The sequence below is a fragment of the Sceloporus occidentalis genome, unplaced genomic scaffold, assembly GCF_023333645.1.
Source record: "Sceloporus occidentalis isolate IW3139 unplaced genomic scaffold, rSceOcc1.0.p SCAF_36, whole genome shotgun sequence".
Taxonomy (NCBI): domain Eukaryota; kingdom Metazoa; phylum Chordata; class Lepidosauria; order Squamata; family Phrynosomatidae; genus Sceloporus; species Sceloporus occidentalis.
In genome coordinates this window covers 8915077-8936980 of record NW_028317016.1, presented here as the reverse complement: position 1 = coordinate 8936980, position 21904 = coordinate 8915077, and the positions used below count along the sequence as shown (strand labels likewise).

Below are 21904 nucleotides of genomic sequence, written 5' to 3'. Positions count from 1 at the left end.
GTACAGTCAACTCTTTCAAATATTCTAATACGTACCAAAAATGTTAATCCATATGTATTAAAAAAAAAACCAAAAAAAAAACTTTTATTGTGATCTTTGTAATACTTTGTTGCATTCTTGGTTGGTTTAACGGTGCCAGCTTAAATTAATCCCCAGTACAAATTAAAATAAACATAAAATACTAGCTGTAAAAGATGTTTAATACGGTTTATTGTCGACCTTTCCTTTGCATATACTATAAGATTTCTTTCTTTTTTTTTTTTTCCTGCGCCCTTTTCAGATGATTTTTATGCCAGGGAATGGATTATTATTTTTTTTTTTTTTTGCTCTTCATATCGCATCCATTTGTTGATTAGATTGGGGTAGAGGAGCTCCCTCATTATACTTAGAGCTCATTTTTGTGAACTGTGCCCCGTATCATATCTCAAGCTGTCAGATATGCTGGACTGTTAGGCCAGACTTTAATTTCTTAAATGCAGGTTGGACCAGGGGGCATCCAATTAGTATCAGAAACCTATGGAAACATTAGTAGTGTGGGCTCAAACCGGAAGAACAAAAGCAAACAAGGCTGTTATTATTAATTATGTAAATATATTAATACCCTTTTTATTGACCAATAACTATATATTTTCCTACTTCATGAGGCTCACCCTGGGTTATACGGGTCATGGTCACCCGCAGCATGTGTGCTGGTTGCCGAAGCATTGCTCAACGCAGTATTTTCTGCTGTTAAAAGCAGATTTTAAACAATGAGCACATTGAATCTTTCCATTTTTAGTGAAGACACTTGGACACTAAAAAGTTAGCCCTTTTCCCTTTATTGTGATTATTCTTGTTAGTGAGGAATGATTTTCACTTACTTGTTTTTTTGGTATTTATTTATACTTCAATAATCCTATTTCCCTCTTATACACATGCTAAGTGATCTCACTTCTGTAACCATTACTGTTTTTTTGTTACGGGAACTCTAAAATCTGCTCTGAAACCAATCTTCTGCACTCATCCAGTGTGCTTAGCAATGGAGTCCTGCCCCGTATGTTCCATTATGTTGTTTTTATGGGACACATTGTGGAGAACAAATTAAATGACATTTTTATTTACGGTATTTCCCTTCTCTCTGCATTATGCAGCATTTGTCTAGTGATATTTTACGTGGCGCCCTAGGTGGAACGGTGCCATTAACGAGTGTTAAACGCGATGTCAGAAATGGAATGTACAGACATACTTGAAAGTGTATTGTAACCTGCTATTAAAGATATCATTTTTTTCCCTCTTTGGTTTTGTCCTTATTCTCATGTTTATATAAGGGTTTCTGTCTGCCGCTCCGTGTAAGCAGACGAGAAACATGTTGGGCCAAGGATTAATGGAAAAGTTGAGTAAACTGTAATAGTATAGGTAGTATCAGAATTAATGGCTTCAGATGGTCTGTTGGCTAGGTTTTGTTAGACTTCATAGCCAGGGTGGCTTGTGAGCTTATAGTATTAGTATTAATGCTATACTGTATGACCTCACAAATGCTCTACTGAATGAATAGGCAAAAATTCCCACGGAAACACTCCAAAATCTTGTGGAAAGCCTTCCCAGAAGAATGGAAGCTGTTATAGCTGCAAAGGGAAGAGCAAATACATATTAATATGTATTTAGAATGCAATGTCATAAAAAGGCCCTGTTGGTGTAACGGTCAGGTGTCCCAATGCTTTTGACCATGTAGTGTATTCGTACTATAGCTTTCATTGTTTTACCCTTTTGAAACTGGAAACATTTTTTAAAATTTGTTGTTAAAGGCACAACAAACTGCTCCAAAAAGCCTCACCAACATAACGTTCATATTGAAGTATGTAGTACTTTAATATGCACTTTACAGCTGCTATCGTGAATTAAAATGTTTGGGGGAGGGGGGGCGCCAGACCATTTTCAGTATGCTGGCCAGCTGATCTCACCAAAGATTATATTTAGGTATGCACATCTAAATATATCGTCCGAAAAGGGAATTATCGGTAAAATGCCAAAATAAAATAAAAAAACTGCCGAAAATAATCGTCCGCAGGGGCCAGGTTGGTTACCTGCGCGTTGGTTGCACACACTATGCGAGCAACACAGAGGGAAGCAGCAGGGCCCCTGCAGATGTCTGCAAGTGAGAGATCTGCAGTTCAGGTAAGGGGATGGGAGAGGGTGTATGAGCAAGTATGCGTGATTAAGGGAATGAATGTTTTGTGAATGTGTGTGTGTGCTAGCATAGATGTGTAAGTGTGTGTGGTGGGGTAGCATGGCATAGGGAGCCTGTAATCACACTCCTATCATGCCCAGGTTCCAGCATGTACTGGCTGCTTGGGCATGATAGGAGTGTGATTGCTGTTACCAATTATATATTGGTAAGTAACACACCAAAATTGGACAGAAAAATTCAATAACAAAATAAATATATAAAATATATATATATATATATATATATATATCCATCTATCAATCACACTCCTATCATGCCCAGGCCAGCCCAGTTAACAATCGTATATATATTATATACGGCCATCATATTCTGTGGTGCTGTAGAATAGTTAGACAGGACATAAGTAGTATATAACATAACGATTTGGCTAACCGAAACAGGTGAGGAGGACCCTGTCCAAACTAGTTTACAATCTAGAGAGTACTGTCACCATTACACTCATTATGTGTGTAAATAAATGATTCCAAGAAAAGATGTGCCACCAATCCTGTTTCTTTTCTTGGAACACCGATGGGGTACTGTATACCTTCAGGACCCGGGGAAATGTTACGGTACTTAAGTGCTACCAATCCTGTTTAATATAAAACTTGTGACTACTATAACGTTTCCCTGGATCCTAAAGGTATAAAATACCCCGTGGTGTATATGAATGTTCTCATTCCTCGTGCAGCCAGTGTTCACTCTACGACAGCTTTAATCCCAAGCGTGTCAATAGAAGCAGACAATATTCTGTCTGGGTGTTGGAAGCCCTTCTTTTGTGTTTGATTATTTAACCCGTCAGCCTGGGGTGGGAAGGCAGGGAGTGAATGTCACCAAACTTTGCTTCCAGCGATATCCCAGAGAAGCCCCGTTAACTGGCAGTCTTAGTCACAGTTCTGTGGATGAGCGGATGCGATATACAATCGTTTTTCTTCTATGAGGAAGGGGTTTTAGAGGATGCTTGTCTAGGAAGGTCTTTTATTCCTTTCCACCTCTTTCACTTCTCAGTAGTGTCCTGCCCAGCCTCTGACCCGAAAGGTTTACACTGAGCGCCTGTTTGCAAACGTTTGCCATAAATTGGAAAGAACAACAAAACCGTTCATTATGTGCTGAATGTTAATTGCCACAGACAAGTGGTGTCCTAGGACAGAGGACAAAAACAGCATTCAGATGGCTGCCAAAACGGAATAGCTGGCCCAAAAAAAAGCAGAGTTCGGTTTCTGGGACTCTTTTCTAAATTCCCAGCACCTTGTAATTATTTTAAACTACTTTTTTTGGGGTGCAGACTTTTGCCAGATGTGTAAAGCCAGCAGTTTACTTCAATTCCACAAATATGAATGTGTTTAGTTGGGGTCATCCCTGGGAGAGCGTCACTGAGCGCGTTAACCCCGTCTTCTAAAACAATGTGACCGCGTAATTGATGAGTACTAAGTGAACGAGTCCCATCTAAGCCCACTGTTTAGCGATCATGGTATGCTTCAAGTGAAATGCTGCTCTTATTTCGAGCGGTAACTTTATCCATGTGCGTTACATGTTTCCTCGCACACAGTTACCAGTCTCCTGTTGGCGATGTATAATTCATAGATAACCGCGAGAATGAATATGATAGCGCACATGGTACCGTGACATTAAAGACCACTTTCACTTGCACTGGTATCCTATATCCGCTGTGTTCTGTCTTTTTCAGGAGTCTGCTGCTGATAATAACTCGCCAGTATGCTCCAAAGTTGTGCTTTGTCTTACTGGTATATTATGGTTGACATCCCCTCCCTATCAATGTCTTTGATATTGATATCGGTTTGATTGTCTGTTGGTCAGGAATGAGGAATGAAAATCTAAAAACTACCATTTTTTTTGTTTAATGATGGTAGAATTAAAAATACACAACCATGAAAGCCTTGCTTATAGTTTAGAATTGTTAGCCTGATTTTTGTGTGTTTGGAAATACTGGGATATATCGGTGTCCTCTTAATTACGGTCTGGATTTGGTTGCTACACTGTAAAGTGGTTAATTATCATAACGCTATGTGTTTTAAGGGCACACTCCGGCAATCATACGTACTTTATTGCATATGATAAGTGTGTGGTTCCTTATCATTTTTGTGGGATCCCCCTTGCAAGTGCAGAAACCAGGTGAAGCCACCTCCACACACATGACATACACTCCACCAATCGGCTCCAGCTCTGGCATGCGTGGGAAGCGCTCCCAGTGATCTCTACGGGGCCTTTTCTGCAACTGATTGGCTTCAAGAGTGGCAAGAATTATCAGACACTTTATTCACGCTTTGAAGAAGAGCTCCGAGTTCTTTCATATACACGTTAATTACCGGGGCTGCCGAGGGCGGTGACGTCTTCCCGGCTCACCATTGCTTCTTTTCATGTAGGCCATAGCGGCTGTGAGAGGCCAAACTCACCGATGTTTGTATCGATCATTGTGGGAGATGCTTCATTACAACAACAGAAGATATGTAAAATCGCAGACTACAAGCTCTAATTTAGGCGTTTCTTTGATTATACCCGATTTACCGTAGATATGTCAATTTGGTGGCTTTGCAGCCTTTCAAAAAATCAGCTCAATGGCTGAAAAAGGGAACCGTTCCACTTGCAGCCGTTAGTGTGACGAAATGAATCGGTTAAAACGACTAAAAGCTTCTGCTTTTTGTTTGCCGGCCATTGGAATTGCTGTGGAAATATTTACTTTAAAAGTTTGTCTTGCGAAGCCTGAAATGGGGCACAAGCTGTGTCGGGAACAGCGTTATCTGATGAGTTTAATGTCCTTCCGTTATCTTCCTTCTCCACACCCCACCTTTTACAAACGCAGCCTGGACCAGACACCAAGTGACAGCGGGGGTTAACATAACGGGGCGAAATAAACACGCAGATCCTAAGACCGGAAGGCTTTCCCCTTGGTATACACATGCCCTGGGGTTTTAAATACATATATACGGTATATTCCTTCTGCTTGCTTGATAGTAACCTCATCCAAATGTGAGTAATTGCTGCGCGCGGATGACTGTGTGTATGAATGGTACCCCCTCCCCCCATGAGAAAAGGAACTGAAGCGTCTTGTGATCATTTCTTATTTCACTTCCCTCGCATCTGTACTGTTCTTATGCTTGTAATTGCTTCTTCAAGTCTGCTACGTGTGACTTCTGTTACTTTGCTTCCTTATAGTAATAATGACAGCGTGTGTTCAGTACCCTTTATAGAGTAAATGCTTGTCTAAGCGGGACCCGTTTGTTTCTGTATATCCTACTGATGCAACGCACTTCTTATGTCTCGGTGACCTATTCTTCAACGCTGCGCAATATAATGGCATTGAAAGAATACTTTCTCGTGGGCCCGTCCGCTTCAGAACAAATGACTGTCGATGCGGTCATAATCTAGGACTAAACCCTGTATTCCAACATAAGCATTGTACTCCCGAGCAGCGACCTGCCGGATATTTTCCTGACCACGTGTATTCACTCCGCAGTAAAGTTAGTATTAAATGAACTAGTATGTTAGCATGTATGACAAACGCCCTGCATCTCCATGTGATAAATTCAGCTGCGAGTGCGTTATTAGCGCGCCCTGACTAATATTCTCTGTTTGAGTGATATATGTACACACACACCTGTGATATCCGTATAGGGTTGCACTGCATGATGGGTGCTTGTGTCGGCTGCTGAGCGGTAATGTACACACAGTGTAGATAAGCGGTGCCTGGCACACATGCTGCTGTTTGATTGTCTGATCCTAACATTGTCTGAATGGCTCTTTTCTTTCCCTGACATGCAGCAAGGACTTATGGGCGAAGGCGAGGTAATACTTTGTTTTCTTTCCATCGTGTATCTATAATGTATAAAGTGTCTATAATGAGGCACCACATCACAGGTGACCAGAATCAACAGCATGCAATTGTTCATGGTGACCCTAAAGAAAGAAATGTATGTTTTATATAGAAACTATGGCATGCTATGCATATTTTTGATTATGCGTACCCTCGAGGTATGGTGTATGGTGTATGATTTCTGACAACCATGTATGCTCTTTTGACATTATTGCTTTGATACGCTTTAGTTCAATAATGACCTTTTTTAGCTACTTATATGGTAGCATTGCCAATGGTGGACTTCAAGGTTGTTGGGATCTAGATACTGCTACTGGTAATCTGAATAAGGCATAACATAACACATTCAATGAATTACATTCTTTAACACTAGTTACTAAAATAAAATAAAATAGGTATCAATCTACTTAATTGTAAAGTTTGACCGGGAGGTAGTCGAGCAGCACAGTGAGCGGCTGCAACGGGAAATCTTGTATCCTATATATCCTTGATCTAGGATTGATTGCAATGCCTGGTTTTAAGCAGGAGCATGTGAACGTAGAGATGTGTGAGGTCTGGACTTCAACACTTCTTTAAATAAATACATTAAATATTGCAGGTCAATGCGCTTATTCTGGATTTTTCTTCTTTTTCCTTTCCCAATGACTGGGGTGTTCAAGAAACGGCAGTCTGCAGGGGCGTCTAACATTTTCAATTCACCAACTTCTCTGTGAATTAGAAAATACCCGCCCCAGTGCGCTTCTGAATAATCCAGATAATATAGGAGCATTTTTTAAAGATGATCTTGTTGTTTTAGCTACTCCGTGAAGCTTCATACATTTGGTTAGTTGGCCAACTGTTCTCCAAACTTCTGGTTTGCATTGTGAACTGCTTGCCCAACGATACATTCTTTGGTGCCTTTTACATTCACAGAGGAAGTTTTACTTTGGCTGTGAAGTTGTATAATGAACAGATTTATTCTGTAATATTCTCTGTCCGCCTTGGCATACTTGCTTCAGGTGTATAAAGATGTGTGTAGGTTTATGTCTCCTGTGCTTCATGGTTTCTTCCCCCGAGATTAAAGTGCCCTTATTTGAACAGCTGAGGTTAATTTTATATTGTTTTGGGCTTATATGCAGCGCAGTACGGTATTTATTTCTATAGTCTGGTCTGCTTATATACGTCTTTCTTAATGGCTATGTATTTAAACCCAAGACCTCAGGAATATGACCATACAAATATAGCAAGTGAGAGCATTCTCCTTAACGGAGACGAGCATGTGAAAATGCTTGAGTTTCTGCTGTTTTGGGACTTCCCCCCCCCCCCCCCCACTTCCTTTGGTGCTACGTTCACATTAAGATTAAACGTCTTTTTGATAAAGGATTGATTTTTTTTCCTGTCGCGTTAGTCTAACTCGGAACTCATGGCATGTCTAGGTGCACGCTGCTCCGGTAATCACAAGTAATGTACGCTTCCAGGTCCTATTCAGGCTAGGAATAAACCAAATGGGCAATTAATTTCCACAGGCTCTACTAGCTCCTTCTGTAAAGTGAAGTACTATGAATGTAAAGCTGTAGTCTTGGCCACTCGGGGAATATCAATACAGGAACTGTGACGTTAAACCATCCATTTACGGAGTGAAGACGATAAAGGGTCCTGGGAATATTCTCAGGTCAGGCTCTTGCTTTACATGACACCTTCGCCGTACAAAAGGCACCGAACTGTCCATCTCCGCTCATTGTAGATACAGGAGAAGCTGGACTATTGGCATCTTCTGTCTATTCTGCAATATATGGCCTTTGCAATATAGCAGGCCTTCGGATTCTCTTTCCCGTCATTTTCTAACCTGTAAAGCCACCGCCCCTGACAGTCAACATGTAAGAATATATAGAAGGCTTGCACTCCTCATGACATTATTATTATTTATTGTTTTATATAGCGCCATCAAATTCCGTAGTGCTGTACAATGACATTAGAACAGGTGTCTCCAGCAGGTAAGCTAACCGGTAGCCCTCCAATGACTGGAGTCATATAGGTATATAGCTATATTAACGCAACTAACCTTTTACGGTTAAAAATAAACTTTGACCACAAAAAATACACAGCAGCAGTAAGTCTGAAAACCGTGTGTAATACATCTTTAGCTCTCAAAGCATTTATAATCCTGAAGGTAATGTTGGAGACCTTACCTGGAACATGGCTATTCATCAAACATGTGCAAAGCATAATGAAAATGTACATCTAAATATCATATTGTGCATAATACCTGCATGGAGTATGTTTTAGTAATATATATATATATATATATATATATGTCTTTTTTTTTTATATATAGGTCAGTCATCGCTGTTCCCAATGGAAGATGGTTTCCTGGATGACGGTCGGAATGACCAGACTTTGCACAGTGGCTTGGGGTCACCTCACTGCTTTCCTCATCCAAATGGGGAACGAGTTGAACGCTATTCACGCAAAGTGTTTGTCGGAGGTCTGCCCCCTGACATTGATGAAGGTGTGTAATTCTACCACTGAACAACTTTTCTGATTGCATTTGCACCAACGTTTTATGGCGTGTTTACATAAATAAAACTTGGGAAAAAGCCAGAACTTACGAAGAAAGTACTAAGTGATATTGTGGGCTTCAGCAATATCTCTGATAAACGATCTGCACACCACCTTCGCATTTCTTTTTCAAATGTTCCAAATATGATATAACCCAGAAAGACAAACAAATATATTGTGTAGTAATCATTATCAATGGTTGCCTCTTTAACGAAATATTAAATTCAAGCGCCGCAAACGCTTCATGTTGATATCCTGGAATTGCCGTAAAGAACCAAAGTCCGTTTCTCCGTAGCCTTTCATTAGTAAGAGTGTTTGAGCGATTCAGTTGTTTAGCACGGGCAGTATATGGGCTCGTGGCGTTTGTCTAGTTTAAAGGGCTAAGGTAAGAGAGCTACAACACATGCAAATGGCTAATATACAGCTGCCTGAAGTCCCAGAGTTTTCTCCAGTACGTATGTTTTAATCCTGGCTGTGTGCGTTGTGAAGACGCAGCGCTGAAACACTCCCTGGTTGTTAGGTTCATTACACAAAGAGCTTTTTTTTCTTTCTTCTTTTCGGATTCCATTTTTCCCCATAGTGAAGCATCACTAACATTACCCCCACCTACGGCCCAGGGAAAGTAATTGTCAGAACGGCCTTTGTCTGAATCAACAGACTACGCTTGTAGGACTTGATTAGCAGGTTGGACGCAGTAGCTAGGAATGGCTGTAATGTATCCAGAGATTTCGAAATCCAATTTGTTACCTTTAATGGAATTCACACATCTCTTGGGGGAGAAAACCAACACAGCGGCAAGGAAGCCATGAGATGAAGATGTTTGAAACAGCCCTTCACCTTGTTACTCAACCAGGCATTCAGTAAATGTAATACTTTTTTTGGATTTAATATTAAAAGCAAATTAATTTGCATTTCCCAATATATATATATATATATGCTTCTAAGCTGATGCTATCTCGTCCATACAAATAATGTACTTGCACAACAATTTTTGGCCTGTTGTGTCCCATGCTGCAGGCACGTAGATGCATCCTCATATAGAGCATGCATCCTCATATAGAGCATGTATCCTCATATAGATAGAGCATGTATCCTCATATAGAGCATGTATCCTCATATAGAGCGAGCATGTATCCTCATATAGAGCGAGCATGTATCCTCATATAGAGCATGCATCCTCATATAGAGCATGCATCCTCATATAGAGCATGCATCCTCATATAGAGCATGCATCCTCATATAGATAGAGCATGTATCCTCATATAGAGCATGTATCCTCATATAGAGCATGTATCCTCATATAGATAGAGCATGTATCCTCATATAGAGCATGTATCCTCATATAGAGCATGTATCCTCATATAGAGCGAGCATGTATCCTCATATAGAGCATGTATCCTCATATAGAGCATGCATCCTCATATAGAGCATGCATCCTCATATAGAGCGAGCATGTATCCTCATATAGAGCATGCATCCTCATATAGAGCATGTATCCTCATATAGAGCATGTATCCTCATATAGATAGAGCATGCATCCTCATATAGATAGAGCATGCATCCTCATATAGATAGAGCATGCATCCTCATATAGATAGAGCATGCATCCTCATATAGATAGAGCATGCATCCTCATATAGATAGAGCATGTATTTATTTGGAATTCATCTACCCAGAGGGTCTTGTGCAAATCCACAAACTCTCACTTTAAGCTCGTTGTAAATTTTTTTGCCCTAATTATTTGGGAAATCCCTGCAGTTCTCTGCAAGCACTTTATGCTATGAAAAGGATTAACCATACAAACCCAAGAATGCAAAAGGGGATTTTTTTTTGTAAAGTAGATTTATGGCCATGCAAAACAAGTATATGTTCTAAAAAAAAAAATTAAAAAAAATCTTGTGTGTCCTAATAAGTTATTGGTCCACATCTGCCGGTCAAATCGGGGCATGTTCAGCAAATAAGGTCTGCAAAGTTGCGCAACGATATTCAAGGGGGCAACTTAAAACATTCTTTTTCCTTTTTTGTAACAAGCATGGAAAGTTGGCAGGAGATCCCATCAGTCCTTTGGCTTGTTATCTTTGCTTCTTTGCCCTGAACAAAAAAAAATGCAAACTGTATGCATTAAGTAGCTTCTGCTGCAACATATATATATATCTGGCGGGATACATTTTAAATCTATATAGAGAAGGAATATTATGGGAATCTTGAAGTGTTTTTTGATGTTCGTTGTGTAAGCATGCAGCATGAAATGATGAAGGAAAGTCTGAAATGATGTGAAGGCTGGGTCATGGGTTTGGCAGCCTTTGCTCTCGGAGTGTTGTCGGACTACAAATCCCATTATCTGCCAGCTGCTCAAGACTAATGGGTATAGCTGGGAACTGTCTGGGATTGCGTGTAGTTCTTGCTAAGGTGAGCAAACTATGAATGCAAAAACGGTCTGCTAGGAAGTTTTTTGTTTGTTTGCTTCCAAGCAGAGGTAGGTGTCCTGAACCCACACTGATCCCTCCAGTTATAGTCTGTGGGAGACCTGTGTAACGACAAGCTAGGGTTTATTTTGTATTATATTTATTTTTCTAGCACCAGTGAAACGAACAGCATTCGTCTTAATGATCTCTTAGGTGAGGCCTATTTCACCGTGTAACCCACATTGGTAGGCAGCGTTCCCAATGCATTCTCCCCTAGCAGCTGGCTGAACCAACATAGCCAATCGGTTCTGCAGAGTGTTTCTGTGGTCAAACACGAAAAGGGCTATAAACTGGCATGGGAAGAAGAGGGTTGGAGTCTACAGTTGTACTGGTACCTTGTGTTACTCGCCGCATTACCTGTATCACCGTAAACGTGTTCCATTAAATGGTGTTTCTTTTTAATCCTGCAGATGAAATCACTGCTAGCTTCCGACGCTTTGGTCCTCTTATTGTGGATTGGCCACATAAAGCAGAAAGCAAATCTTATTTCCCCCCAAAAGGTAAGAACTAACAGAGTCCAGAGTTAATGCCAATGAAGCCAGACTTGGTATATTATGAAACCAGAGACCAAAAGCAGTATTTCTGAAGCCCTTCTGTTTCTTCAAATCCAGGTTATGCATTCTTGCTTTTCCAAGATGAAAGCTCCGTTCAGGCTCTGATTGACGCATGCATCGAAGAGGATGGCAAGCTCTACTTGTGTGTGTCAAGCCCTACTATTAAAGACAAGCCTGTGAGTATATTCTAGTTTAAACCGTTCTTGGTGCCTCGCTACGTATCTGGCTGATAACTGTTCTCGTGTACTAGGTAGAACTGTCTCCTCTTCATACAAATAAATCCATGCCAAGAGGCTCACGAGTTCCTTGACGCCATTCAGTATTTTAAAAAACACGTTTAATTATTTTAACAAAGGGTGTGTTGCTGCTTCACTTGTAAGCTATTCAGGAGAAGAAATAACTAATGCATATGGAGGCAAACATGTTGAGGGTTTGTAAATAGGAATGTTTTGGATCTGAGATTCCTTTTTAATTTCTGTGAAATGTTTCCATGTTTCCTACATGAATTTATCAAGAAATTGCACACTGCACATGCGTCCTTCAGGTTTTAAAATATGCGCAAACATACACTGGCATAAAATCCTTTTGAGTCAAAACACATACCCTGTTTAATCTGATTCCATTCTTCCAGCTATCGTCACATTTTATTAAAATGTTTTGCATGCACTGTGATGCAGGACTAGTTGTATGGCTGCGGTGATTTAACTGATGAGGGTTAAACCTCTGGAAAATTAAAAATATAAATAATTGTGACTTCTATCCCGGTATACACACACATTTATCCTATGGAGAGAGTTTTAGTCGGCAAATCATACAATTTACCATGTTTTACAGGTCCAGATCCGTCCCTGGAACCTCAGTGACAGCGACTTTGTGATGGATGGCTCGCAACCTCTTGACCCACGCAAAACTATTTTCGTAGGAGGGGTTCCACGACCACTACGAGCTGGTATGTTCTTTATCACTCCTTAAATAATGTGCAGGTGAAAAGCTATGAGCACTCTTCAGGGGCAGTCGGTTATATGGCTACAGACCGTTGATCTGATGCATTTAGAATGTTTACTGCTTTGTGTCATTCACAATGTACGTAGAGCTTAAGATGCTACTAACCTGTTTGCTCTGTCTACTTTTAAGTACCTAGCAAAAATAAGGTCAGCAATAATCACCTTTTGCCTCTATATCCACTTATAATATTATTATAATGTATTAAGTGGATATAGGGGCAAAAGGTGATAATTGTTGACCTTATTTGCATGCCCCTACCCATAATCCCTTGTGGTTGTGGCAGCGCCATGAGATTTCTGAGGGAAAAAACAATAATACTTCTACTATCCCCTTAATTTTAAGTGGAAGGGTTTTCCATCACTTTTACCCACCATAACCTATGTGATACTTTTAAGTACATAAGTAAATGTGTGGGGTGGGGGGGGGGAGCGAGTAAATATAGAAAGATGAAAAAACCTATAACAATGTTAAAAAATAATGATTTGTTGAAAATTATCAACTTGGTTAATGAATGCAGCTGGTATAATAGCTTAGGTAGATTGATTGTCTGTTCCTCTTCTCATTCAAAAATGATTGCATGTAGGGAAAGGAAGTCAAAGAGAGCAGTATGTCACCATGCATTGATCTCAAAATTTGAAATAAAATACCCTCATTAAATATTAAGAAAACGCCATGATTAATTAATGAAGTCGGTGGATCTGATGAATGCCATAAAACAATGAGACTTCCTGAGTCAAGGTTGTAACATCCTTTTTTGCGTTGTCTGGTCATAAGAGATTAGAAATGTAAATTCTACGTGATGTATAGTTCTCACGTAAAAAGCAATTTGTGTACATTCAATTTCTATTAGTAATACATGATAGTTTGTATACTGTTTTGTCCAGGATTGGTAAAGAATTGATGAACATTATTATTCTTTTTATTGTAAAACCATATACAAGTCCCCATGCATAGTCTAACGAAAAGTGAGTTGGTTCGATGTCCTTATCCAAGTGAATGTGCAATCCTTCAAATAAAATTAGCAAACTAACCTGGTCTGCTCTTTAGGCAAGAGAGCGAAGTGTATGGTTTGCTAAATAATGCACCCATCGGGCATGCAATGTATCACATTGTACACTGCTGCGTCTGTATAGAAATAGAATATATATTTATATATATATATATATATATATATATATATTAGTTTAAGAACTATATTGATTTTGACTTTGTGTTTCAGTGGAATTAGCAATGATAATGGATCGTCTGTATGGAGGAGTATGCTACGCTGGCATAGACACGGATCCTGAGCTAAAATACCCAAAAGGAGCCGGCCGTGTTGCATTTTCCAATCAACAGAGTTACATAGCTGCTATCAGTGCCCGCTTTGTTCAGCTGCAGCACGGAGAGATAGATAAACGGGTGAGTCGCTGTGTGGCTTTTTATTTGTAATGGATTATTCTACTTTGCCTCGTGATGTAATGGCGTATTTTTTCTCTTGATTTGCGGAGATGAAAACCTATTGCCAAACATCAGAACACTCTATAGTCCATAAACCTGTATATTTAACTTCTGAAATAGAATCGCTACTGCAGATTAGAATTTTATTCACTGTGTTTTAGGACAATATGTCTTTAACTTTTCGACTCTAGCAGGCTGCTGCCTCACTCCATTGATCAGCCCCATGGCGCGTCGTAAACTAATCGATAGAAGTGAGCGCACCAAGGATGAGCGTGTATATGTGTGACTGTGTGTTTACATATTTGTGTTTTTATATTTAAGTATATGTATATTATATATTTGGTTGAGATTTGCAGGGCCCTACTATATATACTGAATTATGTATACATTTACACACTCTGTATTGCCACCATTTATGGTCCTTGGAACCGCTGGCTTTATATGCTGCAGGAATTATCATATGGACTGAATCTTAATATACACACGCATTTCAACCTGCTACCTGTTACTCCTTTTTGTTGTGCCTTTTGAATGTGCTGTTGCTCTTAGACAAATAATAATACAAGCTGCACTGTCTAGTATGTTAAATAGATAAACCTTAGCGGATTTGTCATTTTGTTCTTTCCTCTGAAGGGTCGGTTACAAATAAACACAAACTTTTCTATCGCAATGTGTGCTTGCAGGTGGAAGTGAAGCCATATGTCTTGGATGACCAGCTGTGTGACGAATGTCAAGGGGCTCGTTGCAGTGGCAAATTTGCTCCGTTCTTCTGTGCTAACGTTACCTGTCTGCAGTATTACTGTGAATATTGCTGGGCTGCTATCCATTCACGCGCTGGCCGGGAGTTCCACAAGCCACTGGTGAAGGAGGGAGGAGATCGCCCAAGGCATATTTCATTCCGCTGGAACTGAGCAGCTCCGTTGCTTAGCTCGCCTTGCAAGCATCCAAATAAGTGCACTCTTCTGTTCTCCCTCCCTTCTACCATCCTTAGGAACGCATGTCCCTTTGTCGTAGTCTGTATTTTAACAATAGTATAACGAAAGAATGACCTACACATAGGTATTTTGTAGAGTCTTGTGTCATTGAGAACTGTATTAGAACGCCTTTTTTGTTCATAATGTCACTCTGATGCATGCAAGTTTCATGCTGTCCTTACTGAAAACCAAGGGAGCAGGGAGACTGCAACAATTAATATATAATTTTTTTAAAATTTTTATTTTGACTCAGAGGAGAGGTGAAGATAAGAAATCTTATTGCCCTAGAGAAAGCAAATGAGTATTTTTTTTATTAAATTATTAAATAAATATAATACTGTTAATGTAACCATGCAACCACAATAACACTATTGGTCTGTTTGACACAGCTTATTTTTTACTTAGGGAGATTTTATTTTTATTTTGTTCCTTTTTTAATTTTCTATTTATTATTGTTTCTATTGTGTGTTTTGTTTTTTCTTTCTTATACATAATTAGAAGAATTTGCATTTGCCTGAAAAAAAAAAACAACAAAAAAAAGAAGACGAAAAAAAAAAAAAGATTGCAGAACGCAAATGTACTTATTGGGAGGAAATTCAAAATATAAAATAAAATGGCAAATGCCTCCAATATTTACCTATGTTTTTTTAAATTTATATTTTTTTATATCCTTGAATTGACATCTACAGAACTGGCTAAAATCTCCTTTGAGCTTTTGAGTATTTTAACAGTAATCTATTTGCATTTAAGCTTTTAAGAGAATGTAAATGCTGCGTGAAGTTACTACTGAGGGGAGTGCACTTATTTATTTTTTCAGAAATAAAAAGAAAATTTTTTTATATAATCTTAAAAAATAATTAAAGTGAATATCCTAAAACAAGTCAAAGCTCCAACCCCAAACTCCTACCAAAGCAAAAATAAATAGGATAAGTGATAGAAGGCAAGGATTTGCTCTCCAAAAGAACAAATGTATAGATTTTTTTTTATGGTTAATATATATCTGTATAGACCAGATTTACTTAACACTTCATCAGGTGCCAGCTTTTGCTCTCCATTTTGACACTGAAAAACTTTAGATACCTCGAGCGTAAGATGATTTTGCGTACACTGTCTTGAGTCTGTACTGTAAGAAAGAGGCCTGTTTGTATGCTTAACCCCTTTATTGCCTACAAGAAGATACAGTGGATTGCAGTCAACATTAAACATATACAGTAGCCAGTGATGTTTTAAGGGGCTAATGAAGGTCTTTCCTTGGCATAGTCACTTTACCCACCTGCATTGTCTGTTGGCTCAATAGAGGATGCCGTGTGATCTGCAGTAGTGTGTTCCTTGGTGTGATAAAATAAAACATTTGTACTGTAAGGTAGTTGGTCAAGACGGCCACAACTGCTTTGCACACAAAGGGTGCTGCCCTTAATGCAGTATTTCCAGTGGCTGCCATATTTTTTTTTTTTTACATAAGCTCCATTATCTAGCTGTCTCATTTAAATTTAAAGTGTCATCTTATCTTGGTACAGAATATATATATATATATTTTTAATGTATGTGCTAGAGTTTGAATGTGACTTGAAAAGTGTGCAAATGCTTATGGCGCTGAAGCGGCTTAGATAGTGGGTAATCTTTACCGTTTCGGTGTTTCAGTCCACACATAAAGCACTGCAGAATTGTCCTGACCTGCAAAAGCCGAGCACAGACTCTTCCGTATAATCCTGTTCAAATATTGAATGCTTGCGCAATGTGAATTTAGAGATTTTGTCGGTAAATATCTATCCGTTGTTGAAAGCATTCTAGGTTCTTATTAGAGTGATAGGGTGCCTGTTTTTTAGTTGTTGTAGTGACGTTGGGCTCAGTTGCGGCAATGCATTATTTTTCCAGAAAACCGTTTGTTTTCAGAATAGCTCATACTATTGGATAGTAACTGAAACACTATGCACAGGGCGATGACAAGAAGCTTAAAAGGGCCTTAGGTGTACATAGATTCTCAGCAGCTCTAACCAGAAGTTGATGTCGGCCTAAGAAGAAGGAGAATCGGCGATGGGAATAGAGACTAAGCCTTTTGCCTGTAGCCGAGAATGTAGCTTCCGTGTTGCGCCGAATGGCATTTCTGTATCATCATCTCAATGGGTTTGTGGAAATCAAAGACTTGCTTCAGCGTTGCTGGTTACTATATGCAAAGTCTTGCTTTTCCAGCCCTAATTCCTTACCAACGTACAAAAGTAATATATATTTTGAGATATTTGCCTTTCATGAAACAAATCATCCATCAGTGCTGAATGTTTCCCAAAGCTAGTTTATATCACTCTTGCCGGGTTATGATTTTTTTTTTTTATTTTTTTTTTTTTAAAGCAGTGCAAAATGGAGACATTTGCTGAAAAATACTGAAATTTACAAAAGGGAGCTGCTCGTAAAACTAATCCCTAAACCACAATGTCAAAACGAAACAAAAAAATCTGCAGTGGGTGCTCTTGTATAATTCTAGTCAATGAAAACTCCAGACTTGTGGTTTTGTGTTAAGCTTTTTATGCTTTGGAATAGCTTGTAGGCTGGCGGGTGTGCTAGAGTGCCATTCCTACCGATAAACAGTGGCAGTGATTTAACCTTTTCACTGCCAAAGGACAATAGATCACAATGGCTGACGTTGTACTGCAGGAACCTCTGCAGCAAAGGAGCAGGGAAAAGGTTAACCCTCCAGAAATAAAACACTGTTTGGAAGCTAGCTTTTGACGAATATTTTTTTTTTTTTTTTATTTCCCTTTGTACATGACCTGCTGAATTTCGGTACAGTGTTTTTTGTAGCTAACTTATTTTTGTCATGCACATATTGTACACTTGTTATGCACTAATTTTATATATCTTATGTTTCCAGCAGTGAGCGTTTAGGCCCACTTTTCACTGGCGGGATATCTCTTTATGCAATACCTCAATTTTTCATATTGCAAAGAGTAGCTTTTTGTACTTTTATTACGGAGAGATCTTCATATAACTTCATTTTTTAAGATAAATAATTTTAATAAATTTTTATTTTCTTATTCTGCTTTTTATACATTTCAGTGCTCTGCATACATTTCGAATGATGGATGTCGTGCACTGGTAATGCTAATTCAGAATCTGCAGAGACACAAAAGCTCGCGCGGCTTCAGACATCCTAGCCCACACCAAACATTTGGTGTATAGTTCATTTAACAGTGTACAAGATCTAACCTTGAGAGAAAAAAAAACCGCATGAAAGTGATAATTTAATCTCGTCTTTTAGTCCCTTGGAAAAACAAAAACAAAAAAAAAGTAGTTTAGAGATCTAATTAAAAAAAAAATGTATTCCGCTTCTTCGTATGTTTCATTTTTTCTAAAGAATTTACATAATTATACTAAATTTGCAGATTTTCTTTTGGTGAATGTTTAGCCATTTTAAATATTAATGAAAAATTTAATGTTAGGTGTTTTAATGCAGAAATATGTCTGCAGTTTTTGAGAGAAAAAAAAAATGAATTCAGTTTTAATTGAAAAGAAATATTCAAGAAATAAAACCAGAAAAACTGGTTCAAGACGTGTAATGTTAGTATGCATGACTAATATAACAAAAAAAACAAAATGTTATTCTACTAATATACACTTGTTGTTATTGTGTGAAAAGCGTGTTTACAGAAGACTTGGTAACACTTCAATTTACAGAGTATAAAATACCATGAACCTGCTTTCCTTTTAGTTTCCCTGTATATGGATTCATGGCTCCTAGTATAATGTATGCTACTAGTTAACCAACCTCTTCAGTGAATAAGCTGGGGTTAAGCATGTGATATATAGCATACACTTCTCGAGTCTCTTCATACTAATAATTCCCTGTTCATTTCCTTGAACCCGCTTTCTGCTGAATGGGCCGCCGCGGCAGTGAGTAGCATAGCTTAATATTCAGCAGCAAAGCCGCTCAAATAATCGCATACCCAGGGTGGAAGTGAAGCCGCATTACTCATTGTTTTTAACGTGATGAAAACCCTCACTGCCCAATGCTTTGGCCTAGTATATATATATATATATACTTCTCCATACACAGACCTCTGCGTAATGCAACTTTAAACGTTTGTAGTGAATGACTAGCATTTTAGAAACAATGCTTTTGGAAAGACTTGATAATCCCACTTTTTTTTTGTTTTTGTTTGTATTTTTTTTTCCTTTTGGTTTTGAAGCATTAAGCCTTCTGTTTAAAGGTGATTTAAAACTTGAATGTGATAATGAATTGTGGCGAGTTGAACTTCAAGTTATGTGCAATACTTATTTCTGACGTTTGGAAGATCTTTGCAGTGTATTTCTTCATTGTTTTTAATTGCAGGCATTAAAATATGTCGTTTTTTCTACTGTTCTAGTAATCCTTTCTTGCTGGTGTTTCTAAAGAAAAAAAAATAATCAGAAATCAATCTTTCTACTAATGTAAAACTGAGATTGTTTTTTAAAGAAATGGAATTAAAGAGGTTTTAGTCATTTGGTGTTATTTTGTTACCTTCTTTTTAGCCTCTGGAGCCCTGGCAGAGCGTGGGTCTTATGGAGAACCACATGCCTCCAGATATACAAGGGTTAAAGCTACTGTGATTGATAACATTGTAAGAATTGGGACAATATTGTATTCAACTGTTTTATTTTTTATATCTTTAAATTCGAAAGCGTAATTAGTTTTTATAATTTACATCAGATTCCTTTTGTTATATTTTTTGGAAGTGAAGCTATTAACATGTGGATGTCTAGTTTTTACTAACCCTGATGTTCTCTTCTTTTCCAATGTATTGCTCATTTATCAGAAGGAAAAAAAACAAGTTATTTAAGTATGTCAGTTAATTGTACCACTTGGCTGAATTTACACATAGTTTTTACTGTGTATGGGGAGGTTGTAGTATTTATTATAGCATTTTAAATAAAGGTAATTCATTTTTTTATTAAAAGTCATTTTCACATTTAAGTTCATATTTTTGTATGTTCTACTCTTAAGTTATATAACACAAGTTCCTTTTTTAAAGAGTTCATTTGTTGAAGTGCTAGTGAAATATTAATGTTATTAAATAGTTTGCAAATGACTATTTATACCAGTATGCATATAATTTTTAAATATTTGTAATGTGAGATGTTGAATGAATAAACTTTTAACTCTAAATTTATTTAAGAATGTGGGTTGTTGTGTTTTTCTTTTCAAAGTTTTTATTTTTTTATTTTTTTATTTTTTTTTAGGGCAGCGACTAGACTTGTTGCTATAGAGTAGGGATTTCCCATATATCCCATTGGTATCTGTTATTTGAGTACTCACTTAGAGTGCCTTTAGGGCTGTAGAAAACTGATACAATGATACCCACCAAACATTCTGAGTGCTTAGAAAAGACAGATCGGGGGACTTAAAAGGAAAAGTGTAACTTGGGAGGTATGCATTAAAAAGTCTGAATGTGCAAAACTGTTTTTAGAGCTTGCTTATACATGTCGAGTGTCAGTTTTTATAGTTTTTCATAGACTGTTCCTCTTTGACACTTTTCCTGCTTTACTACTTTTAGAAGAGATGACTTCATTTATCATTTGTTCCCGTATTCATTTATCATTTGTTCCCCTATCATATGTAATGTGTTTACAGATTTAACTAACCTTTATAAAAGTATTCAAATTCTCCTTATGTGTATATGGGAGGAGCTGCATAATTCTATTCCATTAAGTTATCTCCCTACTTTTCTTGATTTTTGATGTTGAGGCAAACGTTGTATTAGGACAAGGAGAATATCAGGACAGGAAGTGATTGGGTAATGCTGGACCTGCCACTCAGACACATATTATGACTTACACATGGTTAATGGACAAGATATATTTATACTATTTCTTGAGCCTTGAATAAAATGATGAAAGTGCTATTGCCAGTTTAGCTTTGAAGAAGCTTTTTTTTTTTGAAAGACTCGTTTTATCTGCAGACATGGAGGCTAACGTTGTAGGCAGTCATGATATTTTACAATGGTGAATAATAGGAGTGTTGCACTGTTTAATAACACCTTTGTGTAGTAACACCAATTTGAAGAAATATATTTAATGCTGTAAGTAATCAAACCACCTTTTGATCTTAAAAAAAAAAAAACCAAAACATAAAACACTTAAAAAATTGGATGTGTTTTCCAGCTCCTTAAAGAGAAACTTGCATGTTAGATCTGACCACTGTTAATTCCACTTACTTTTTACTAAACTTCCAGAGCCTAGAAAGCCACAGTGCAATTAAGTGGGTTTACTGTATGGGCAGTCCTAAGTGTGATGACTTCACGAGCACGATGCCTTCTGCCAGCTTCTTCAGGTGTTAAATTCACTTTTGCCCACAGTTCACAAAGCTTATATCCACTAGGTCTCTGATGCATACCCAATCAGATAGTTAATGCCATCACCTTATCACTGTCCTTGGTATCTTATACATCAGTAATAGAAAATAAAGTACATATCAATCAATTACTTGTACAGCAGTGGAAAATAAATAAGTGCCTACAAAGTTGTTGCACAATATATCACTGTAAACCTTGTTATTGTGGTATTAATGCAAACATACCTACACCCCACTAAAAAAAACCCTGAATGGGTGTTATATAATCCATTTATAACAATCTGGTACCCGTATAAATACTAATACAAGCTACATTGTCTGTGGCCAACATTGCATATAAAACATCAGTTGATTCACAAAAAATATAATATATGAAAACTATTTTATTAAGAACATAGTTGTGATACTTCGCATGACTTTCCTGCTCAAACATCAAACTGTATATCCACAGGCATTGCGATAGTCAAGATTGTGCTAAAATAACAGAACAAATATGCAGCTGGCTAAAAATATTGTATTATGTAAAACTTGAACTGTTTGAAAACAGAAAAAAAAAATATTTTTGGAA

General features: G+C 37.9%; 1 protein-coding gene across 2 annotated transcripts in view; it reads left to right on the top strand.

Moving 5' to 3' along the window:
* Positions 1-14951, top strand: part of LOC149297917 (cytoplasmic polyadenylation element-binding protein 4-like) — a 33231-nt gene extending 18280 nt beyond the window's left edge. Inside the window, exons 3-9 of one of the 2 annotated variants that reach the window (XM_089488050.1) lie at positions 5987-6010; positions 8353-8526; positions 11452-11541; positions 11653-11771; positions 12430-12544; positions 13820-14001; positions 14724-14951. In XM_089488050.1, coding sequence (XP_089344176.1) covers positions 5987-6010; positions 8353-8526; positions 11452-11541; positions 11653-11771; positions 12430-12544; positions 13820-14001; positions 14724-14951 — 932 coding nt within the window. The remainder of the gene's footprint in view (positions 1-5986; positions 6011-8352; positions 8527-11451; positions 11542-11652; positions 11772-12429; positions 12545-13819; positions 14002-14723) is intronic. The other variant, XM_089488051.1, reaches the window with a different exon arrangement.
* The last annotated feature ends 6953 nt before the right edge of the window (positions 14952-21904 follow it).